The 17,817-nt window shown below is 54.3% G+C and overlaps 4 protein-coding genes across 4 annotated transcripts; 3 read left to right on the top strand and 1 right to left on the bottom strand.

Moving 5' to 3' along the window:
• Positions 1–394: 394 nt before the first annotated feature.
• Positions 395–3,449, top strand: JCM15063_002445 (uncharacterized protein; the record flags this gene model as incomplete). The annotated part of the gene is made up of 7 exons (XM_076677545.1): positions 395–409; positions 741–851; positions 951–1,019; positions 1,092–1,185; positions 1,296–1,439; positions 3,072–3,215; positions 3,442–3,449. 7 exons carry the CDS (start codon positions 395–397, stop codon positions 3,447–3,449), a joined length of 585 nt encoding a protein of 194 aa, XP_076535243.1.
• Positions 3,450–7,725: 4,276 nt separating this feature from the next.
• Positions 7,726–9,565, top strand: JCM15063_002446 (HOG1 family mitogen-activated protein kinase; the record flags this gene model as incomplete). The annotated part of the gene is made up of 8 exons (XM_076677546.1): positions 7,726–7,778; positions 7,910–7,976; positions 8,061–8,092; positions 8,178–8,562; positions 8,640–8,844; positions 8,915–9,066; positions 9,135–9,389; positions 9,464–9,565. The coding sequence occupies 8 exons, from the start codon at positions 7,726–7,728 to the stop codon at positions 9,563–9,565; spliced, it is 1,251 nt and encodes a 416-aa protein (XP_076535244.1).
• A 691-nt stretch (positions 9,566–10,256) lies between these two features.
• On the top strand, positions 10,257–11,291 carry JCM15063_002447 (uncharacterized protein; the record flags this gene model as incomplete). Its single annotated transcript, XM_076677547.1, has 7 exons — positions 10,257–10,262; positions 10,337–10,399; positions 10,527–10,581; positions 10,673–10,781; positions 10,860–10,933; positions 10,998–11,116; positions 11,187–11,291. 7 exons carry the CDS (start codon positions 10,257–10,259, stop codon positions 11,289–11,291), a joined length of 531 nt encoding a protein of 176 aa, XP_076535245.1.
• Positions 11,292–11,522: 231 nt separating this feature from the next.
• On the bottom strand, positions 11,523–17,342 carry JCM15063_002448 (uncharacterized protein; the record flags this gene model as incomplete). The annotated part of the gene is made up of 9 exons (XM_076677548.1): positions 11,523–11,684; positions 11,759–11,895; positions 11,975–12,182; positions 12,255–12,380; positions 12,449–12,613; positions 12,686–12,972; positions 13,043–16,192; positions 16,254–17,058; positions 17,124–17,342. The coding sequence occupies 9 exons, from the start codon at positions 17,340–17,342 to the stop codon at positions 11,523–11,525; spliced, it is 5,259 nt and encodes a 1,752-aa protein (XP_076535246.1).
• Between the last annotated feature and the right edge of the window lie 475 nt (positions 17,343–17,817).

A 17,817-nucleotide genomic window follows, 5' to 3' on the forward strand; every position in this document is an offset into this window, starting at 1 on the left:
TTTTCCTTGAAACTATTTCACTTGTACGGTTATCAACCGTTGTTGCAAATTTGACATTGTCCATTTTTCTTGTCACCAATATCAAGTGGAGCCAGGACAAGAGGGAAAGCGAGAGAGAGAGATAGAGTGCCTGCGATCAAATAATCACCACGGAGATAAAGAAGGACTCCTGGCATCTTTATCGCCCCTTGCGGCCGTCCAAAAGAGCAAGTTTCATGAAGCAATCTCGTTGAATCGAGGGCGTTTACAAGCGAGATGATTTGTTGTCGCGCGTGCTGGAAAGAGGGGGGCGTTTTTGGGCGTTTTTTTTTTTCGCCCCGAGAATCGAAGACTTTCGCCCCCGTCCTGGCCTTCCCCCTCCTCCTCTCCTCACCCCCTCGGAACTTCTTTCAACATGTCGGACGACGGAGTAGGTCTTGCTCTATGCTGCGCAATCACGATCGACACGATCTCTCTAGCCGTTCCAGCATGCTGATGTGACGAACGCTTTTCCCTTTTGCTACTGGCTTCCCACCTCGACCCTCACAGAACGATGAACAGGTGCGCTACTCTTTCTCTCGTACACCTGGATCGGACTCGAGCTAGTCTACCTAGTCCTCGAGTCCCTCTTACAGCGCTAGCGCTCGATTGCTGACCCGTGCTCAAACTCTTGTTCCTGCTCTCGCCTCGCCTCGCCATGTGCTCCCATCAATCCGCCTGGTCTTGCATGTTTCGTTCATGGTGGTGGCAACGCGAAACAGCACCAGCAAACCTTCGACACCGTCTCGGCGGGTGCCTCGCACACCTTCCCGATGCAGTGCTCGGCTCTCCGCAAGAACGGACACGTTGTGATCAAGAACCGTCCCTGCAAGGTGTGTTGCTGGTGTACTTGCGGGATCATGAATCCCTGAAAGGGGGAGGAGGGAGACGGGTCGGCTGACATTTGCGAATGACACGCGTTCCGATCGCAGATCGTCGACATGTCGACCTCGAAGACCGGCAAGCACGGACACGCCAAGGTCCACTTGGTTGCCATCGACGTGCGTCTATTCGAGTTTACGGGCTGAAGTGGCGGGGCGAACGGAGAGTTGACGATGTCAGTGACACTGCAGATCTTCACCGGCAAGAAGATGGAAGATCTCTCGCCCTCGACCCACAACATGGATGTCCCCAACGTCTCGCGTACCGAGTACCAGCTCGTCAACAGTGAGTCTCGCCTTGGCCGAGAGAAACAGTAATCCGACTTGGATATTGGTCGCTGACCTGTACCTCCACATCTCCCCTCTGCATCTACCCTTTGCATCTCTCCTGTTTAGTCGATGACGGTTTCCTCAACCTCATGACCAACGACGGTACCTCGAAGGACGACGTCAAGGTCCCCGACAGCGAGATTGGACAGCAGATCGAGGAGCAGTTCGAGGAGGGCAAGGACCTCCTTGTCACCATCCTCACCGCCATGGGTGAAGAAGCAGCGGTAGCGCACGTTTGTTTCCCTTTGCCTTCGCCAGGGGATTCCCGTCTGACACTTTGCTCGTTTTCTTTGCCTGGGTTTTGCTTCGCGCATCTACTTCGTCCTTCTCCTCCTTGCGTCCTGCAGCTTCAAGGAAGCGCCAATCGGTTTCGTTTTATTTCTCTAAGTATCACTCACGCATGTTCAGAACTGACTTGCTTTTTTGATTTTTACAGCCAAGTAAGAGGATCGCTTTATTGCGTATTCTCTTGTCTACCCGGTTTACTCGCCCTCCCTCTTGCACCCCGACGTCTCTTTTACTCTCACCAGGTTGCCTGGGATCGAAAGCCTCAGGCATCTGTCTTCCCACCCCCCACCGAAAACTTTCGATTACCCGAGCCATCTCTTATCCCGATGACTCCCTTGGTTTTTTCTTTCTTTGTCGTTTCGCCCCCTTCCGACAATACTCCCTACATCTGTTACTTTACACCCCTACACTGCAAATCGTTTCGTTACGACAAGGATCTCTCTCAGTGGCTGCGTGTTTCCTTGTATCCGCTCAGGTCTCGCGACGACATGTCAGCGGGAGCACTTCTGCCTCGATCTGCGTGCCAAATGTCGTGAGGCCGTTGCTGTGCAGTGAGACGTGGCTCGGACCCAGACTGCGGATATTACTTATACAATGATGCGAATGGCGCTACCACCTTCTCGTCTTTGCTGACGACGCTCTTGGAGCTGTAGCATATTTGCGAACTGCGTTTGCTCAGCGGGCTTTGGCGCGATGAAAGGCTTGCGGTCAGTTGACGAGCGAGTCGAGAACAGCTAAAAGTTTAATCTCCTCCAACGCGTTCTCGCTGCCTCGCTACCTCACGTTCGCAACGAGCTGGCAGCGGTCGTTGGCTGCGCGATATTCACGTATGTTGGCTCTGTAAGTCCAAAGGCTAATTGGAGCCATAGCAAAGCAGACTCGTCTTGTTTGTGCGGGAAGCACGAGCTTAGGAAACCCGCTCGGCCGCCATCGTAAGCTAGGACCCGCCCAGCCCACACGTTCGAGCTTGACAGATTGTCTACATACGCATAGGAAAGATGCCTGTCGATGAGCGGTCTGGGCAGGTTTCCGGACGGTTAGCTTGCCGGAAAAACGTCGCCGCTGTTCGCATGCGCTCTCGGACGCTCTGGTGCTCGCTGTTCGTCCTGCGACATACAACATGAGCACTTCTTCCACTTTGACAAGGGATCCGGTAGACGCGATGTTCTGCAAATCGGCAAGGCGGATCCAATGGGCCCGACAGAATTGAGTATTGTCTAGTCGAAACATTGAGCTCAGAATGATTCCTCAGCTGGCTTTCCGTGCAGGAAACGGGTCAGAAAAGCTACCGCGACTCTCCTGAGCAGAAAAGAGTGCTCGGAAATTATGATTCTACGAAATTCTGCGCCCTATTCTGAGCGCGGAATATCTCTCTCGACTTTTCTGAGCCAAAAACATTGCGGAATTCGACAATTTTCTGGGCTCAGAAACAGTTCAGAAAACACGGCCAAGTCGCGTTTTCTACGATCTATTCCGCGCAGAAAATAACCCCTGTGCCCGCGGTGTATGTACATTTCAAGCGTTGGCGAGTATCTCTGCATCTCTCCTGTTTAGTCGATGACGGTTTCCTCAACCTCATGACCAACGACGGTACCTCGAAGGACGACGTCAAGGTCCCCGACAGCGAGATTGGACAGCAGATCGAGGAGCAGTTCGAGGAGGGCAAGGACCTCCTTGTCACCATCCTCACCGCCATGGGTGAAGAAGCAGCGGTAGCGCACGTTTGTTTCCCTTTGCCTTCGCCAGGGGATTCCCGTCTGACACTTTGCTCGTTTTCTTTGCCTGGGTTTTGCTTCGCGCATCTACTTCGTCCTTCTCCTCCTTGCGTCCTGCAGCTTCAAGGAAGCGCCAATCGGTTTCGTTTTATTTCTCTAAGTATCACTCACGCATGTTCAGAACTGACTTGCTTTTTTGATTTTTACAGCCAAGTAAGAGGATCGCTTTATTGCGTATTCTCTTGTCTACCCGGTTTACTCGCCCTCCCTCTTGCACCCCGACGTCTCTTTTACTCTCACCAGGTTGCCTGGGATCGAAAGCCTCAGGCATCTGTCTTCCCACCCCCCACCGAAAACTTTCGATTACCCGAGCCATCTCTTATCCCGATGACTCCCTTGGTTTTTTCTTTCTTTGTCGTTTCGCCCCCTTCTGACAATACTCCCTACATCTGTTACTTTACACCCCTACACTGCCGGTCAAAATTCGCTTTAATCAGGGCAAGGACTGCAGACTATATGCATTTCAAGTGTGGGCGACAAGCAGAAACATCTTCGAAGATTCCATTTCGTTTTCCGCTTCGTGTACTTCAAGCTTTTTCTTCATTGTCCCTCGGCGACAATCCATTGAGGTCGTCTGTATCAGCTATATCTGTAACGAGAGGTGGGAGAAAAGAAAAGGCGGGATCGAATGGATCGAGGGTGGGCTTCGTGTACCAGCGGTACCACGGACTGAGATCCCGCTCAAGCTCGTCCATCCTGTTCCAGTTTCCTACAAGTGCGTTATCCTGAATGATGTAAACCAAGAGTGAGCGTGGATACACTGGTGTGGAATATAAGCCAACACTTGCACAAGCTTGGACAAGGTCTCCTGGGTTCTCGTTCAGGCCCGTGTAGTCTTGTATGTCGCGGTACGCACGAATCCACGCGTCGGGGTCCAGAAAGGTGATGAGTCTGCTGGTCTTTTCAGCTTTCGCTCGGCCACAGAGTCTAGCTGTTCGGCAGGGGGAAGCGGATTCGCAGCTCACACGGCACCCTTGATGACTTGCGATTCTTGGATAAACCAAGCATCAAATTCGTGTGCGAGCTGACGAAATCGGTCCTCCTAATATCCGGTTTCAGTAGGGTAGAGCGTTGAGCTTCAGATCAGCCGAGAAACAGCTCACAGTGACATCAACTCTGGTCTTGCCTGCCAAAGGTACGACGCCGGCCAAAAGCAGGGATGCACCTGACAAGCAGTACTCTGAGACGGTATACCAGTGAGGAGAGAGCGTCCTCGGGGTAGTCAGACCGTTCATTGTTGAGCGGAAAACGTTGAGTGATGGCGAAGCGGCTGCGTCCTCAGTCTCCGTCAGGATGGTGTGCGGATGGGTGCAAAGGACGACTTGAGAGACTTTGGACGGGTACTTGGTTACAAGGCTACAGGGTGGACGCTGAAGGAGGAAAGGGGAGAAGCAATGATTGTGAGATCGATGCGCACACGCCTATTAGCAATCCCGATGCGAAAGGAGGTTACATTTCTTCCCCGCAGCATATGGGTCGAGATCCTCGAGAGTCGAGAACGTACGTCCGCTAAATACGACGTCACCGTTGCTCACAACCTCCTTTTCCACGCACACTGACCCCCTTCACCGACGCATCCTCTGCTTATCGTTTCCCCCTTTGTTTGCCACGAGCTCGCGCCCATGCTGGGCACAAGAGGGAATTCGTCCGGGTCCACTCTCTCTCTCTTCCTCATCTCGATCAATTATCAAACCAGTGTCAGTTCTACCCTCTACCCCCGGCTTCTCCCTCAAATCCCTCAGGCTTCTTTAGGTGAAGATGCCCGAGCAGTTCCGAGCTCTACGCTGAGCGCGAGTATCCGCTGCTTCAAACTAATCGCCACGCTCTCCTGAGCAGCACCTCCAAGTCATTGACTGACACAATGGCTCTCAGACATCAAGCGCGCCCCTCCGCCAAACATCAAATTCCCCTCTGTCGACAATGCCCCGTTTCCCCTCTCGCCATTGTCCTCTGCTCCCTGAGCGACAGACTTTGAATCTGACAGTCCACCCTGGTTCGTGCTGATTGCCGTTGTCGCGCGCGAGACAGCTGCTCTTCAATTCGAGGAGGAGGAGGAAGCGAGCTAAAAAGTCTTCAAGCTTGGGCCACGATCTGATTCCGAAATTCCTCCAAACGAAGCGAAGAGTCCTCAACGCGATGGCGGGCGTAGTCACCTCACGCCTGCAGCTTGACGACCTTGAAGGACCGCCAATACGTGCTGCGAGCCTACAAAGGTTTGCCTTGGTGGTGTACTTCGCGCGTAGGCTAGACGTGATACTCTCTATCACATCATCTCGAACTGATCGTTGATGTTTGATGTAGCCGTGGGTCCTTCGGCGCGGTTCCGCTGTTTGTCTATCACGGCAGAGACGCTCGAGTAAGCGAACGCCGAATACTTCGACGGCCGCGAGCTTTCGGATTCGATGGCGCGCGAGATTTTCGCTGATTACGAGCGCATGATCCTGAATCGAGCGAATATTTCGGAAAATCCGAGTGGTGCGAGTGGATCTGCGCGTCAGCGAGGCGATCGAAGACACCAAGCTCAATGTCGGAGCCCATGTCGGAGCCAGTCGAGCTTCTGCAATCGTCGGCCGCTTCGACAAGAAGAAGTCGAACAGTCTGTACAAAGTTGAAGCCAAAAATGCCAAGGGTACTTTCGATCGTTTCTTCCTGTGTCACCTGAACGTGAGTTGCCTCTCACTATATCCCTTCAAGTGCCGAAATGACGCTCGACGCTGAATAGGGTTGCACCTTCTTCGTAGGGTTGCACCTTCGGCAAGAGTAGCCAGATCAACAAACACCGCTTGCAGGGGTGTAGTGAGAGGCAACTCACGTTCAGGCGACACAGGAAGAAACGATTGAAATTACCCTTGGCATTTTTGGCTCCAGCTTTGTACAGACTGCTCGACTTCTTCTTGTCGAAGCGGCCGACGATTGCAGAAGCTCGATCGGCTCCGACATTGAGCTTGTTGCCTTGCGTCGCCTCGTCGCGCCACTCGGATTTGTTCCGAGATCTTCGCTCGACTCAGGATCATACGCTCGTAGTCGGCGAAGATCTCGCGCGCGATCGGATCCGAAAGCTCGCGGCCGTCGAAGCAAGTCGAAGTAATCGGCGTTCGCTTGCTCGAGCGCCTCTGCAGTGGACAGCGCGGCAGAAAAGTACACCACCAGGGCAGACCTTTGCAGGTTCGCAGCACGAATTGGGGGTTCTTCTAGGTCGTCAAGTCGTAGGCGAGAGGTAGATAGGCCCGCCATGGCGTCGAGGACTCTTTGCTTCGGCTTGAGGAGTTTCGAAATGAGATCGGGGCCCAAGCTCGAAGACTTTTTAGCTCGCTTCCTCCTCCTCGTCCTCCTCGTCCTCCTCCTGGTCTCCTCCTCCTCCTCCCCTGCCCCCTCCTCCGCCTCCTCCTTATTCAGCTGGCTTTCGAATGAGTTTTCATTCCTGCAATGATAGACCTTACCATGCTGCGTACGGCCGGTTGACCCAGAGGAGACACGACTTGGCCACAGTGCAGAGCAGACTCGCTCCATTCACGGCGCACGCCTGAGCATGAGCTAGACTCCTCTGCGGCCGGCGTATGCCGCTTCTCTAAAGGTATCGCATCTCAAGCTCAACGCTCCGTAAGTGCGTAAACACAGAGAGCGAGGTGTGTCTGTCACGATTCGATTCGACTAAAGTAACGGCAAATTGAGGTCCGTTTCGACCGCAAAGACCACGAAGACGTCTCGCCTGCTTCAATACGGTATTGGTCCAGCTGCAGTTGGAAGCGCATCGCATTGGACGCTAATCTGAATAGCAACGGCTGATTTGCGCACTGCGACGACGAGATGCCACGCGAAGCGAGTCGGCCTCGTGCCTCGCGACCAGACCGAGTTGTGCGCACGAGCTTTCCACTGGTGCCCCTCGCTACTGAGTGTGGCGAAAGTACGCCCACGATTGTGCGAGAGAACAGTCTAACCTTTTCGCTTCAATGCTTGATGATGATGCCCTGCAGGACAAAGGTCGAGAAAAGAAGGTGCGACGATCCGGCGGGAAGGCCTAGACCGCGGCAGAATCCGAAGAGGTACGCTCCGGTTCGATGGAAGACGCCTCCCCTTTTCCCGCCCTCTCCACCCGTTTGCGTCAGCGGTAGCACCCTTTGCAGGACCGTCTTTCGTCTGTTCGATTCGTACCAGCCGCAACAAACTTTGTCGCAGCGCAACAAGTGACCGCGTCACAGACTCGTCCCCCCATCTCGACCCTCTCCCCTCGTGCCCGCATCGACTCGCTTGCGCGCTTCCGCTCGATCGACACCGACATCTGCCCCGAGTCGTGACTACCAGAGTCCGTACACGCTCACGTGTGACCAGAAGCCTTTCGATTCACCCGTCCGATCGTTCAAGAGGCCTGCTACCAGCCCTCGCCCACTCGTCGCCGTTCCAGCTTCTCGCCCCGTATTCAACGGTTCGCTACCATGGCCGACTTTGTCAAGCTAAGCATCTTCGGTACCGTCTTTGAGGTGACCACGTCAGTTCACCCCGCCGGCCTGCCCTCTCGCGCCCAACTCGCGCATGTTTGAATGCAGAACGACGACTGACGATCGCGCCTCGTTCGCCTGCCCATACCCGGGATCTGTGACTCTCTGTCTTGTCACACAGCCGCTATGTCGATCTCCAACCCGTCGGAATGGGAGCGTTCGGTCTCGTGTGTTCGGCGAAAGACGAGGTGCGATAGTCCCCGTTATAGTCATCAATTGGGACGTTCCAGCCGACTGACTCAGTCGGTTCGTCGTTCATGCTGTTTCAACAGCTCACTGGGCAGTCTGCCGCCATCAAGAAGATGTGAGAAGCCGTCTCGCCTATTGAGGCCGAATCGATTCTGGGCTGTTGTACTGATTCCTTTGGAAAATCTGCGCTCGCCCCATAGCATGAAGCCTTTCAGTGCGTTGGATGCTCTCCCATTGGAATACTTTGCAGAGTTCGAGACGCTGATCATTCGTGTTTCCTTTACTTTGCTCTCGCTATTGTTCGCTCGCGCCCCACACGTGCCCCGACTCGACCGATACGCACTCCTCACGAATTTCGACACGTCGTCCGCAGGCACTCCTGTTCTCGCCAAGCGAACATACCGCGAGTTGAAGCTCCTGAAGCACATTCAGCACGAAAACATCATCTCGCTTTCCGACATCTTCATTTCGCCGCTCGAGGACATCTACTTTGTGACCGAACTCCTCGGTACCGACCTTCACCGTCTCCTGACGAGCCGGCCGCTTGAGAAGCAATTCATCCAGTACTTCCTGTACCAAATTCTCGTGCGTCGCATTGCGCCTCCTCTGCGTCCTCTCCTGCGCGCCTCGCCGTCTGACCCGCGAATTTTGTGCTCTCGCAGCGAGGACTCAAATACGTGCATTCGGCCGGAGTTGTCCACCGAGATCTCAAGCCTTCAAACATTCTCGTCAACGAGAACTGCGATCTCAAGATCTGTGACTTTGGTCTCGCACGACTTGCGGACCCTCAAATGACGGGTTACGTGTCGACGAGGTACTACCGAGCGCCCGAGATCATGCTCACATGGCAGAAGTACGACGTTGCCGGTATGCTTTTCCCGCTAGTTTCGGGCATACTCCCACTATCTGGCTCAATCGCTCACCTTTGAACCTACAGTCGACATCTGGTCTGCGGGTTGCATCTTTGCCGAGATGCTCGAAGGACGACCGCTCTTCCCTGGAAAGGATCACGTCAACCAGTTCTCGATCATTACCGAACTCCTCGGCACTCCCCCAGAGGATGTCATCCAGACCATCTGCTCCGAGAACGTGCGTCGCACCGATGTCGTCCAGGCAATTTTTAAGCCTGCCATGCTGACGATGATTACGTTACGCAGACTCTCCGATTCGTCCAGTCTCTGCCCAAGCGGGAACGCATCCCGTTCGCGCAAAAGTTCCGAGGAGCCGACCCGCTCGCGCTCGACCTGCTCGAGAAGATGCTCGTGTTCGACCCCCGGAAACGTATCGACGCTGGACAGGCGCTCGCGCACGAGTACCTGGCGCCGTATCACGACCCGAGCGATGAGCCCGTCGCGCCCGAGGCGTTTGACTGGAGTTTCAACGATGCTGACCTCCCGGTCGACACGTGGAAGGTGCGTCTCGAGGAAAAATACCTTGTCCTACTGCATGTTCTCGGGCTGACACGAACACTCGGTTCTTGTTGCAGATCATGATGTACTCGGAGATCCTCGACTTCCACAACATCGAGAACACGCCTGACGCGAACGAGGGCCCCGTTGCCGGAGCCATCCCTTCTCCCGCCGCATAGACGTTCCGACAGACTTCCGCACTCTCTCTCCAAAAACCCATTCCTCCCGCCGTGTAGTCTCCTGCTGCTGTTCCCCTCGTCGTAATTGTCTGCTTCATCAACCTGGTCATTCCTCTGACTGTCGCGGGGACAAGCACACAATCAGTCTCAACTTCGGTCTCTCTTCCCTATTTCTAGAGCCCAACTCCTCCTCCTCCCGATCTCTTTTTCGCTACCCACCGCAATGGCTCGAGGGCTTCCTTCTTTCCTGTACATGCACCCACTGGCCATCTCTGCCCTTCCTCCCTCGCCGATCCTCTTCTCCCGTCGTCCTTGTTTACTGCAATCCTGATGTTTCCAAACGCCTGTCGGGCCTCGGATATGCTGACTTGGTTCCCGTAACATGAGTGGACTGCTTTTCCCCTGTCGAATCACGCGAGGAGGACGAGCTATGACACTAAATCTCGTGCAAAGGTGCGGGAGTGAATCTGGTGGAACTCGGATACTAGAGAACTACCTGCGCTCCAGCACTTGCGGTCTGTTACGTGGAACACTGGAATACTCGAGAGAGGAGAAAACGGCTCGAGCGAGAATTACCCCCGCGATGACTGCGGTTGCAGCGACAAGGGCAAGGCAATTTGTCGTCACAGCGACTTGTCTCTCTCGTCTCCATTCGCAAACACTTCTGCATCTCTCTCTCGCGAATATAAACATGGCAGTGAGTAGCACGATTCAAAGCTGTACGATACAGGATCGAGACTGACACGCTTGCTGTACAAACCCGGCGACTAGATTCAAAACCAACTCACTTTCCTCCTGCTCCTACTCGAGATCGCTACGTTCGCGATCCTGATTGTAAATTTGCTCTTCAATTTACGGTGACGAGCGATGGTTCCACCCGGTCTCAGTGTTGCAAGCGCGCGAGAGCGAGCGGGTTGTTCGGTGACCCAGTCGACTGATGACGCACATGACATGGTTTCAGGTTCCTCTCCCTTTCACCTGGAGGCGTGCTCTGTTCAAGACGATCGCAGAATCTCGTCAGTCTCCTTGCAAATCTCTCGACCTGCGAAGACGCGGTCCTCCTGAAACCTTTCGTCACTGACACGACTGTTCCACGCATTCTTCCAGAACTCATTGCCAAGGTGCAATATGGACTCAAGATCACCTTCATCTTTGTCGCCTTGTTGTTCGTCGATGCAGTCAACCAGATGCTCAAGATTCAACGCGAGAAGGAAGTGTCAGTTTTACAGTCTCGCTAGTCTCGCAGTTCTGCAAGAGAAACGATCGCTGATTATGGGAGTATGTGATGATTTAGGATGCACGAGCAAGGAACTGTCCAAACCGACCTCAGGTCTCAAACTGACTACCGAAGCCGCAAATTCCTTGCTGGTACGTTCTCACAAAAACACCTTGTTCATAAAATTCGATCCCGTCTGATCTGATTCTCCAACAGAACGCAACTTTTACCTTCACGGATTCACCTTGTTCTTGTCGCTCATCCTCTCGCGAGTCTACTCGCTCGTGCTCGACTTGATCAAGGCGCAAGAAGACCTCGCGATCCTCAAAGCTCAGGTTCGTATCTCGGGAAATATTGGAGCGCGTTCTCTTCATGTTTACTAATAACGTCTCGACGTGGTCACAGGGCGGAGATGCTCAAGCTGCGAAACACGCTCCGGCGGCTGGAGATCGTGTCGACGCGAACCGAAAGAAGGTTGAAACCGTTGCGGTCGACAAGAAGACCGACTAAGCTTCTTCCCCCGCTTACGAAAAACAATTTCAAACATGAAACGGCATGATCCCTGGAAACAAGGAACCTCATATTTTCCCTCTGTCGAGATTGTCAATATTCTCTTTTTCTTTCTTCCTCCTTCTTCTCTCCAGTTTAGCGCCGTTAGCAGTCAACCAGCAGTAAACCACTTGCAGAAATGGACTCTTCCTCTTCCAATCAGAACGCGTTGCAGGGGTCAACTAAACAAGTTTAGGCGAGATGATTCGAGATTGCGGTCCTGAGAGTTGCGATTTCGATCAAGTTCGTTTCGGTGAAAGGTTGAATCGTTCCATGTCGAGCCGTCGTAATGGCATCGAGCACGTCTCGGACCATCCGAGCGTACGAACGTTTTGCTGGTTCGTCCCGAAGTGCCTGTACCCACAGGGAAAAAAGAACATGAGCATTCATGACACCGACGAAGATCAAGAATGAGGTATTCAGCTGACGGTGAGGTTCGTACGCATAGCCGAAAGCAGATCGCGAAGGTAACGCATGATGACGGTTTTGGGTAGCACCGGCTTGGCGAATGGTGCCGCTGCACTCGTTTGGAATGTCGCGATCGCAGCCGCGTTGGAGAAAACGACTGCATCGACACAAAAGGCGTCGAATCAGTTTCGAGATCGTAGAAGTCTTTCGGCTTGGAGATCACGAAAGAGACGTACCACGGAGAAACTCGATCCGTTTGTCCAGCAACTCAAGTTGCTCGATTTCTATTCGACCGGTGGCCGGACATCGCGCGAACGGTATATGATCGAATAAGGGGGAAACAGTTTCAACGTTGAGTAAGAGTGAGGTGAGAACGTGCTGAGTCGTGAGCTTGGAGGAAACGATCGTAGAGAACCAGATCGCGACGATTTCTTCCGTGCAGGTCTGAGGAATTGAATTGAGGAAAAATTAGTGATCTTGACACGGTAATAGCGCGAAAGAGGTTCCGAGCCTTACGAGGTATATCGATGGATCATGCTCGAGGATGCGAATCGCAAGGAACAGACCAACATCGAGTCGGCCGACTTGATCAGCAATGCGCTGGAATGAGTGGTTACCGTACCTCAAGTAAGCAGGCCAAGTCTGTTCACGAAGAATTTCCGAGTCAGATCGAGTCATGCAGGCAGGAAGCGGAGGGCTCAAGGACACACATCGAGACCGTGAGAGACGAGAATGGCCACGCAACGCGACCACGAGTCTACGACATCATTGGCATAAATCGAACGATCTCGGACGGTGGGACCGCTTCCTGAAGTATTGCTGTAGATCCTCGAAACCAGACTGAAGAAGGATGGACCGATGCACGTCTTGATCCTCTGTATCAGCAAGTCCAGCGGGTCAAACGTCAGTCGGGCATACGCAGCGTCGGGAACAGTCTCATAGCTCACCTCTGCAAGGATCTTGTCTTGCTCGAGAGCAGCTTGAGGGTCGTCCTGAGGTTTGGCAGGGGCAGGAGGCTCTCCCTCGGTTCCGAGCAGAGCGTCGAGCGTAGGATCTTCGAAATCAAACTCGTCCATACCATAGTCATCTTGACTCTCGCTCACGACAACCACGGGAGCGATTGCAGAGAGGGCCATCTGACGAAGGTCGAGGAAGCAATTGATCATCTTGAGGATCTCGCGCCCAATCATTGGATCGAGGGCTAGCGGCGACGAGAACAACTGGCTGGTCCACGCTATTGGCAGCGAAAGACTCGGAAGACATTTAGCAGCCGCTCGCTTAGCACGACGACCGGAGACACTTACCAGGATCAAGCAAAGTCGGATCAGGATACCCTCGGGACTCGTCACCAGGCTTGGTCCACCGGAGGACATCTTGAATCAGGCGTAGCGACATCGTGATCAGAAGCGCACGCGGCCAAAGCTCGTTATCGACGCGCTCGTCCCTCTTCATCCCACGTCTTTGCTTCTCAATGTCGATGTACTCGCTCTGCAGCTGTGAATTGACCTTGGCAAGCCAGCCCAGAAGCGGTGCGAGCGACAGATCAAAGTGTCGGAACGCCAAAGCGTAGTATCGGATGGCTCGGATCGTGGTTTTGCGGGCTTCGCCCTCGGTTTCAGCAAACGTGAGGAGTTTGCTCGCTTGTTCGACTTTTTGGGCTGCTTGTGCAGGATGCAGGATCGCAAGGGTCAAGAGCAGTGAGTAGTGGTTGACGAGGATCGAATCGCTTTTCGATAATTCCGGCGAAGCTCGATTCCATGCCGTAGTCATGGGAGCGAGGCGGACACACAGGCGGGTCAATTGAGTCGAGCGCTTGCGCTTGTCCGAATCCGTCGTATCTGGCAGGTTTTGGACTGCCGATATGACAAGCTTGAGGAAGATGGAGAATGCGGTGTCGGCAGATTGATCAAGCGAGATAGCGTCGAAAGAGTCGAGATTGACAAGTATCGACGGGAAGTCTTCGACTGGTTCGGTTGACAGATTGGACAGCCGGCGAGCGGCGACGACGTCAAACAGTTTCGTAAGCAGATCGTCCTTGACGTCCACCTTCCAACCCCATCTTTCGACGAACAGAAGACATCGTGCGAAAAGCGACCAGATGTAGCGATCCCTTCGAGCAATGGCGGTACTCGATGTGCGGTGGTCGGGAGCGGCAAGCGCAGACGCTTTGATCGGTTCGAGAGCACGGATGAGGACCGGCCAATGCGCCTGCAAACGTGGAGTTGCTGTCGAGACCCCAGCCGGAGTGAATTGTGACACCGCACAGACGAGCATCGCCACAAGAGACTGCATCTCGCCGATGACTGGGCTCGCAGAATTTGCGTGGGCCTGCAGACTTGCGGTGATTTCCTCCAGAAGTATGGTCCAGAAATCGCTCTGATCAAAGACAGCGTCGCCGCATCCAACCTGGCGTGTTGCGAGCGTGAGGATCCCGAGCCAAGCCTCTACCGTGGAGTCGGCAATGACAAGCTCCGTCGCAGATGCGTTGAACATGTATTTCTTGAGACTTGCAAGTGTTCGATCCGCTCCATGCTGCAGAAGACGCCGGACAAGACGAGAGACGAGGCGTGCGAGGCGACGAGAATCGCCTCCGACCGCAGAGATGGAGCCGAGACGAGCCGTCAGGTCGATTGCGTACCAGTCGATGAGGATACGCAGGCGATCCGTTTCTTGTCCGCTCGCAGCGTCTACATCTGCATTGTCGAGGCGCACTGTGAGATGGTCGAGTTGAGTTGCGAGCGCAGATCCGAATCGATGTTTGGTTTCAGTCGAGCTTGCTGCGATTCGCACCGAGATGTAATTCCCGAGAAACTGAAGTACGCGGCCGAGGGCTTCAGATGCATGTAGCTCTGAGCTAAGAGCGATGACTGAGTCATAGATGGAGTCCACGAGGGATGGGAGCTGTGTTTCGATGGTTGCTGGTTCCGCGTCTGGTTCCAGCGTGAGGTTGTAGGCATCGCAAGACAGGATGGAAGCAAGATCCGGCTGGACAAGGGAACGCAGATAGCCATTCGACACGAAGGAAGCCTTCGAAGTGAGGCGAACTCCAGGGACGAGGCGGCGGATACCGAAATCGGGTGAAAATTTTCCAAAAGATGCCCAGATTTCAGGATTGTCCTCCTGAGCAGCGACGCCAATAGTGCTAGAGGCTCGACGCTGTTCAGGCGCCAGGCGATCAAGTTCTGACCGAGGCTTTTCTTGGTCGTCGTTTTCTTGACGTAGTCCCGCAAAGACAAAGAGCGAACGATCCGTGTCGAGCGGAACGGTCTTTATCCGTTGCTGTGCTGACTTCTTCAACTGCTGATCTCGAGAAGTGCGTTTAGTCCCTTGACGGTCTTTCGCCCTCGCTTTCTCTTTTCGCTTTCTGCGAACATTCTCCTTGTCGACCACGGCTTTCCTCGTGCCTCGAGCGCCTGCGCCTGCGCCTGACTTGCTCGATCGGCTGCGGTCTGCTTTCGTAGGTCTTCGGGCCCGCTTGAGGAAACGGTCGACAATGTCGATTTCGCCTTCTTTGTCTGCTTGCCGTCTTCCCGGAGCAAAGTTGCGCATCCAAGCCGTAACTGCGTCGTTCTCTTCCTGTTCGTCTTGCTCTCCCTGACTGTCGGTGTCCTCGGGTTCCTCGCCAGATTCGTCTGTAAACACGTCTGCATCGAGTCTCATTGGCTCATCTAGCAGCCGAGACACCTTCCTCCGTTTCGCCTGATTTTTCCTGGTTTGCTCCGCTTCCTCGTCGCCAGAATTGATTTCAGATCCCGACGACAGGCCAAGGTCACGTTCTTGCTCCATCAGCTTGAGATCGGCCTTCGCCTTTTTGAAGAACACGGCTGGCAACATGGCTCCGAGCGCTTTTTGACGTTTTGAATCGAGCCGAAGTCGCGAACGGCGGGACTTGGCATTGTCTTCTTCTTCATCTTCCTCTTCTTCCGACCCTCCCGTATCACTCGCTCGGCTTTCCTCTTCCGATTCTTCGGAATGATCGCTTTCATCGACCGACTGTATCTGCACATCGTCCGAGTCGGATGACAGGACGGGAAGGTTGAGGATGTCGGAATCGAGCGCTGACCGATTGTCGCTCTGCCGACGAGCATGCAGAGTCTTGGATGGCTTTGCCATTCGTCGATTCGGTACCGCGACAAATGGTCGCGGATGCGCAGGGGAAGAAGCTGGCGGTTCACTGTCGGCTCGAGCAGTAGTCGTCTTGCGCTTGTTGACGTTTCGCTTTTGGACATCGTTCGATGGGTCAGATCGACGCGAGAAGGCCGCATTCGAGCTATTTCGTCGAGATGCAGGCCCGGGTGAGGATGCAGGAGGTTCGCTCTCGGCTCTCTGCCTCACAGGTCGAGTAGCTTCTGAGCTTTGCTGAACACGAGGGCGCTTTTTGACAAAGAGGCGATCATCGTGGGTATGATGGGATTGACGGCGTGCTGTATTACTGTCTCGAGCGTGTCGCGCGCCTGTTCGATCGAACGCGGATCAGAGACCTCCTCTCTATCCGGAGCAGGAGAAAGAACTGACTCTTGCTGGAAGATTTGGATTTTGGCTTGATGCCGAGGCCAGAGTCCACCTCGCGCTGCATTCTTTCAATTCTTGCGGCTTCTCGTTCGAGAAGTTCGAGTCCATCTTCACTCTCGTCTTGATCTGAACTGCTCCTCGAACTCGGACGAGACGATCGTCGCTCGAGGACGGCCGTTCGCTCACATTCGCTTCCGTCCGCGTCTTGATCGACGAGCCATCCTCCTAAATCATCCTTTTTCCTCTGCCTGCGCTCGAGCTTCTTCCTCTTGATCTCTTCGACCGAGAGCTCGATCGGTTTCGGTCCCGCAACGACCGCGCCCGCCCAGCCGTTCTTGAGCAGAGACTTGGTGTAGCGAAATTGCTCAGTTGAGAAAGGCTTGAGCTGTGCAGCCGTACGAGTACGCAGAGCGCGTCCAACAGGCGACGGCGGTAGCACGGGGAACGGAGAGATCGACCGTGAGCGTGCGCGTGGAGTGATGGACGACTGTCGCTCTGACCGAGTTGGCGACATTGCGGTTGACTTTGGCCGCGTTCGCGCTTGAGCATCGCCGTCGAAAGATGCAGTCGAGCTCATCGGAGATCGAGAGTGGCGATCCTTGACGGTTTGGTCGATGACAGGTGGTACAGAAGAGGTCCGACTCGAGATCTGGAGCGTGGTCGGGGAGAAACGAGCTGGAGACGCCAGAGAATGCGCCGAAAGGGGTGAGGGAGAGCGAGTATTCCTCGTCCTCGAATCGAAGAAGGCTGATGGGGGCGGGAGTGTGTACTCTCGGCTCGACTGCATTTCTGTTGCCTTCAACGCAAGCTGGTCCGGACATCTTCAGCATGGCCTCGGATCGTCGGTACGGGAAGTACGCTGTGGGGACTTACCTCGTCGTCGCTCGAGGCGGGCTCAGCTACCGCCTTTGCTCTACGTTTGGCTCTGACACGCTCTCTGGGTATCGATCGATTGGCCCAATACGAATCGCTCGCTGCGATCGCGTCATGTTCCTCCCTCTCGCCAACATCACTTGAAGGCACGATAGCGGAGTCGAGGTCGAGTACGGCGCGCGAGGTCGAGGCTATTGGGCTGAATGGAGCATGCTCCATGCGACTTGTCGAGTACTGCAGGCGGAGATGGCGTACTCGACGAAAATGTTTGATCAAACGCGTGGATCGCGTCGCCAATTGCGAGCGCGTCAAGTCTTGCCTTTTGCCGCTTGCAGAGCGTACCGCCTTCGCTTCCAGTCTAGCTAGAACGTCAACCACGATGATCCGGGAGAAGCCTCTTCCGAATGCGCGTCGCAAAGCGTTCCTAGATCTGCTCGCTTTCACCAATGCATCTGAAAGTGGACGCTCTTTTGCGCTCTCCGTACGAAGGTTCATGGTCTAGGCTTGTGACACTGCTTCAATCGACGAAAAGCTGCTCGTTGTAGCTGGGATCAATTTCGTAATATGCGGAAGCTCCTCAGCTCGCGGTGCTCAGGCCCCTCAACATTGTTCCCATTCACAATGCACATCCCCATCTCGAAACGCGTCGCACTGCGATGTCATTCGTGACACGCTCGCCGTTTCTTTGCTTGCA

Source organism: Sporobolomyces koalae (assembly GCF_050403365.1).
Source record: "Sporobolomyces koalae JCM15063 DNA, S_koalae_JCM15063T_v1_ctg9, whole genome shotgun sequence".
In the NCBI taxonomy this organism is placed as follows: domain Eukaryota; kingdom Fungi; phylum Basidiomycota; class Microbotryomycetes; order Sporidiobolales; family Sporidiobolaceae; genus Sporobolomyces; species Sporobolomyces koalae.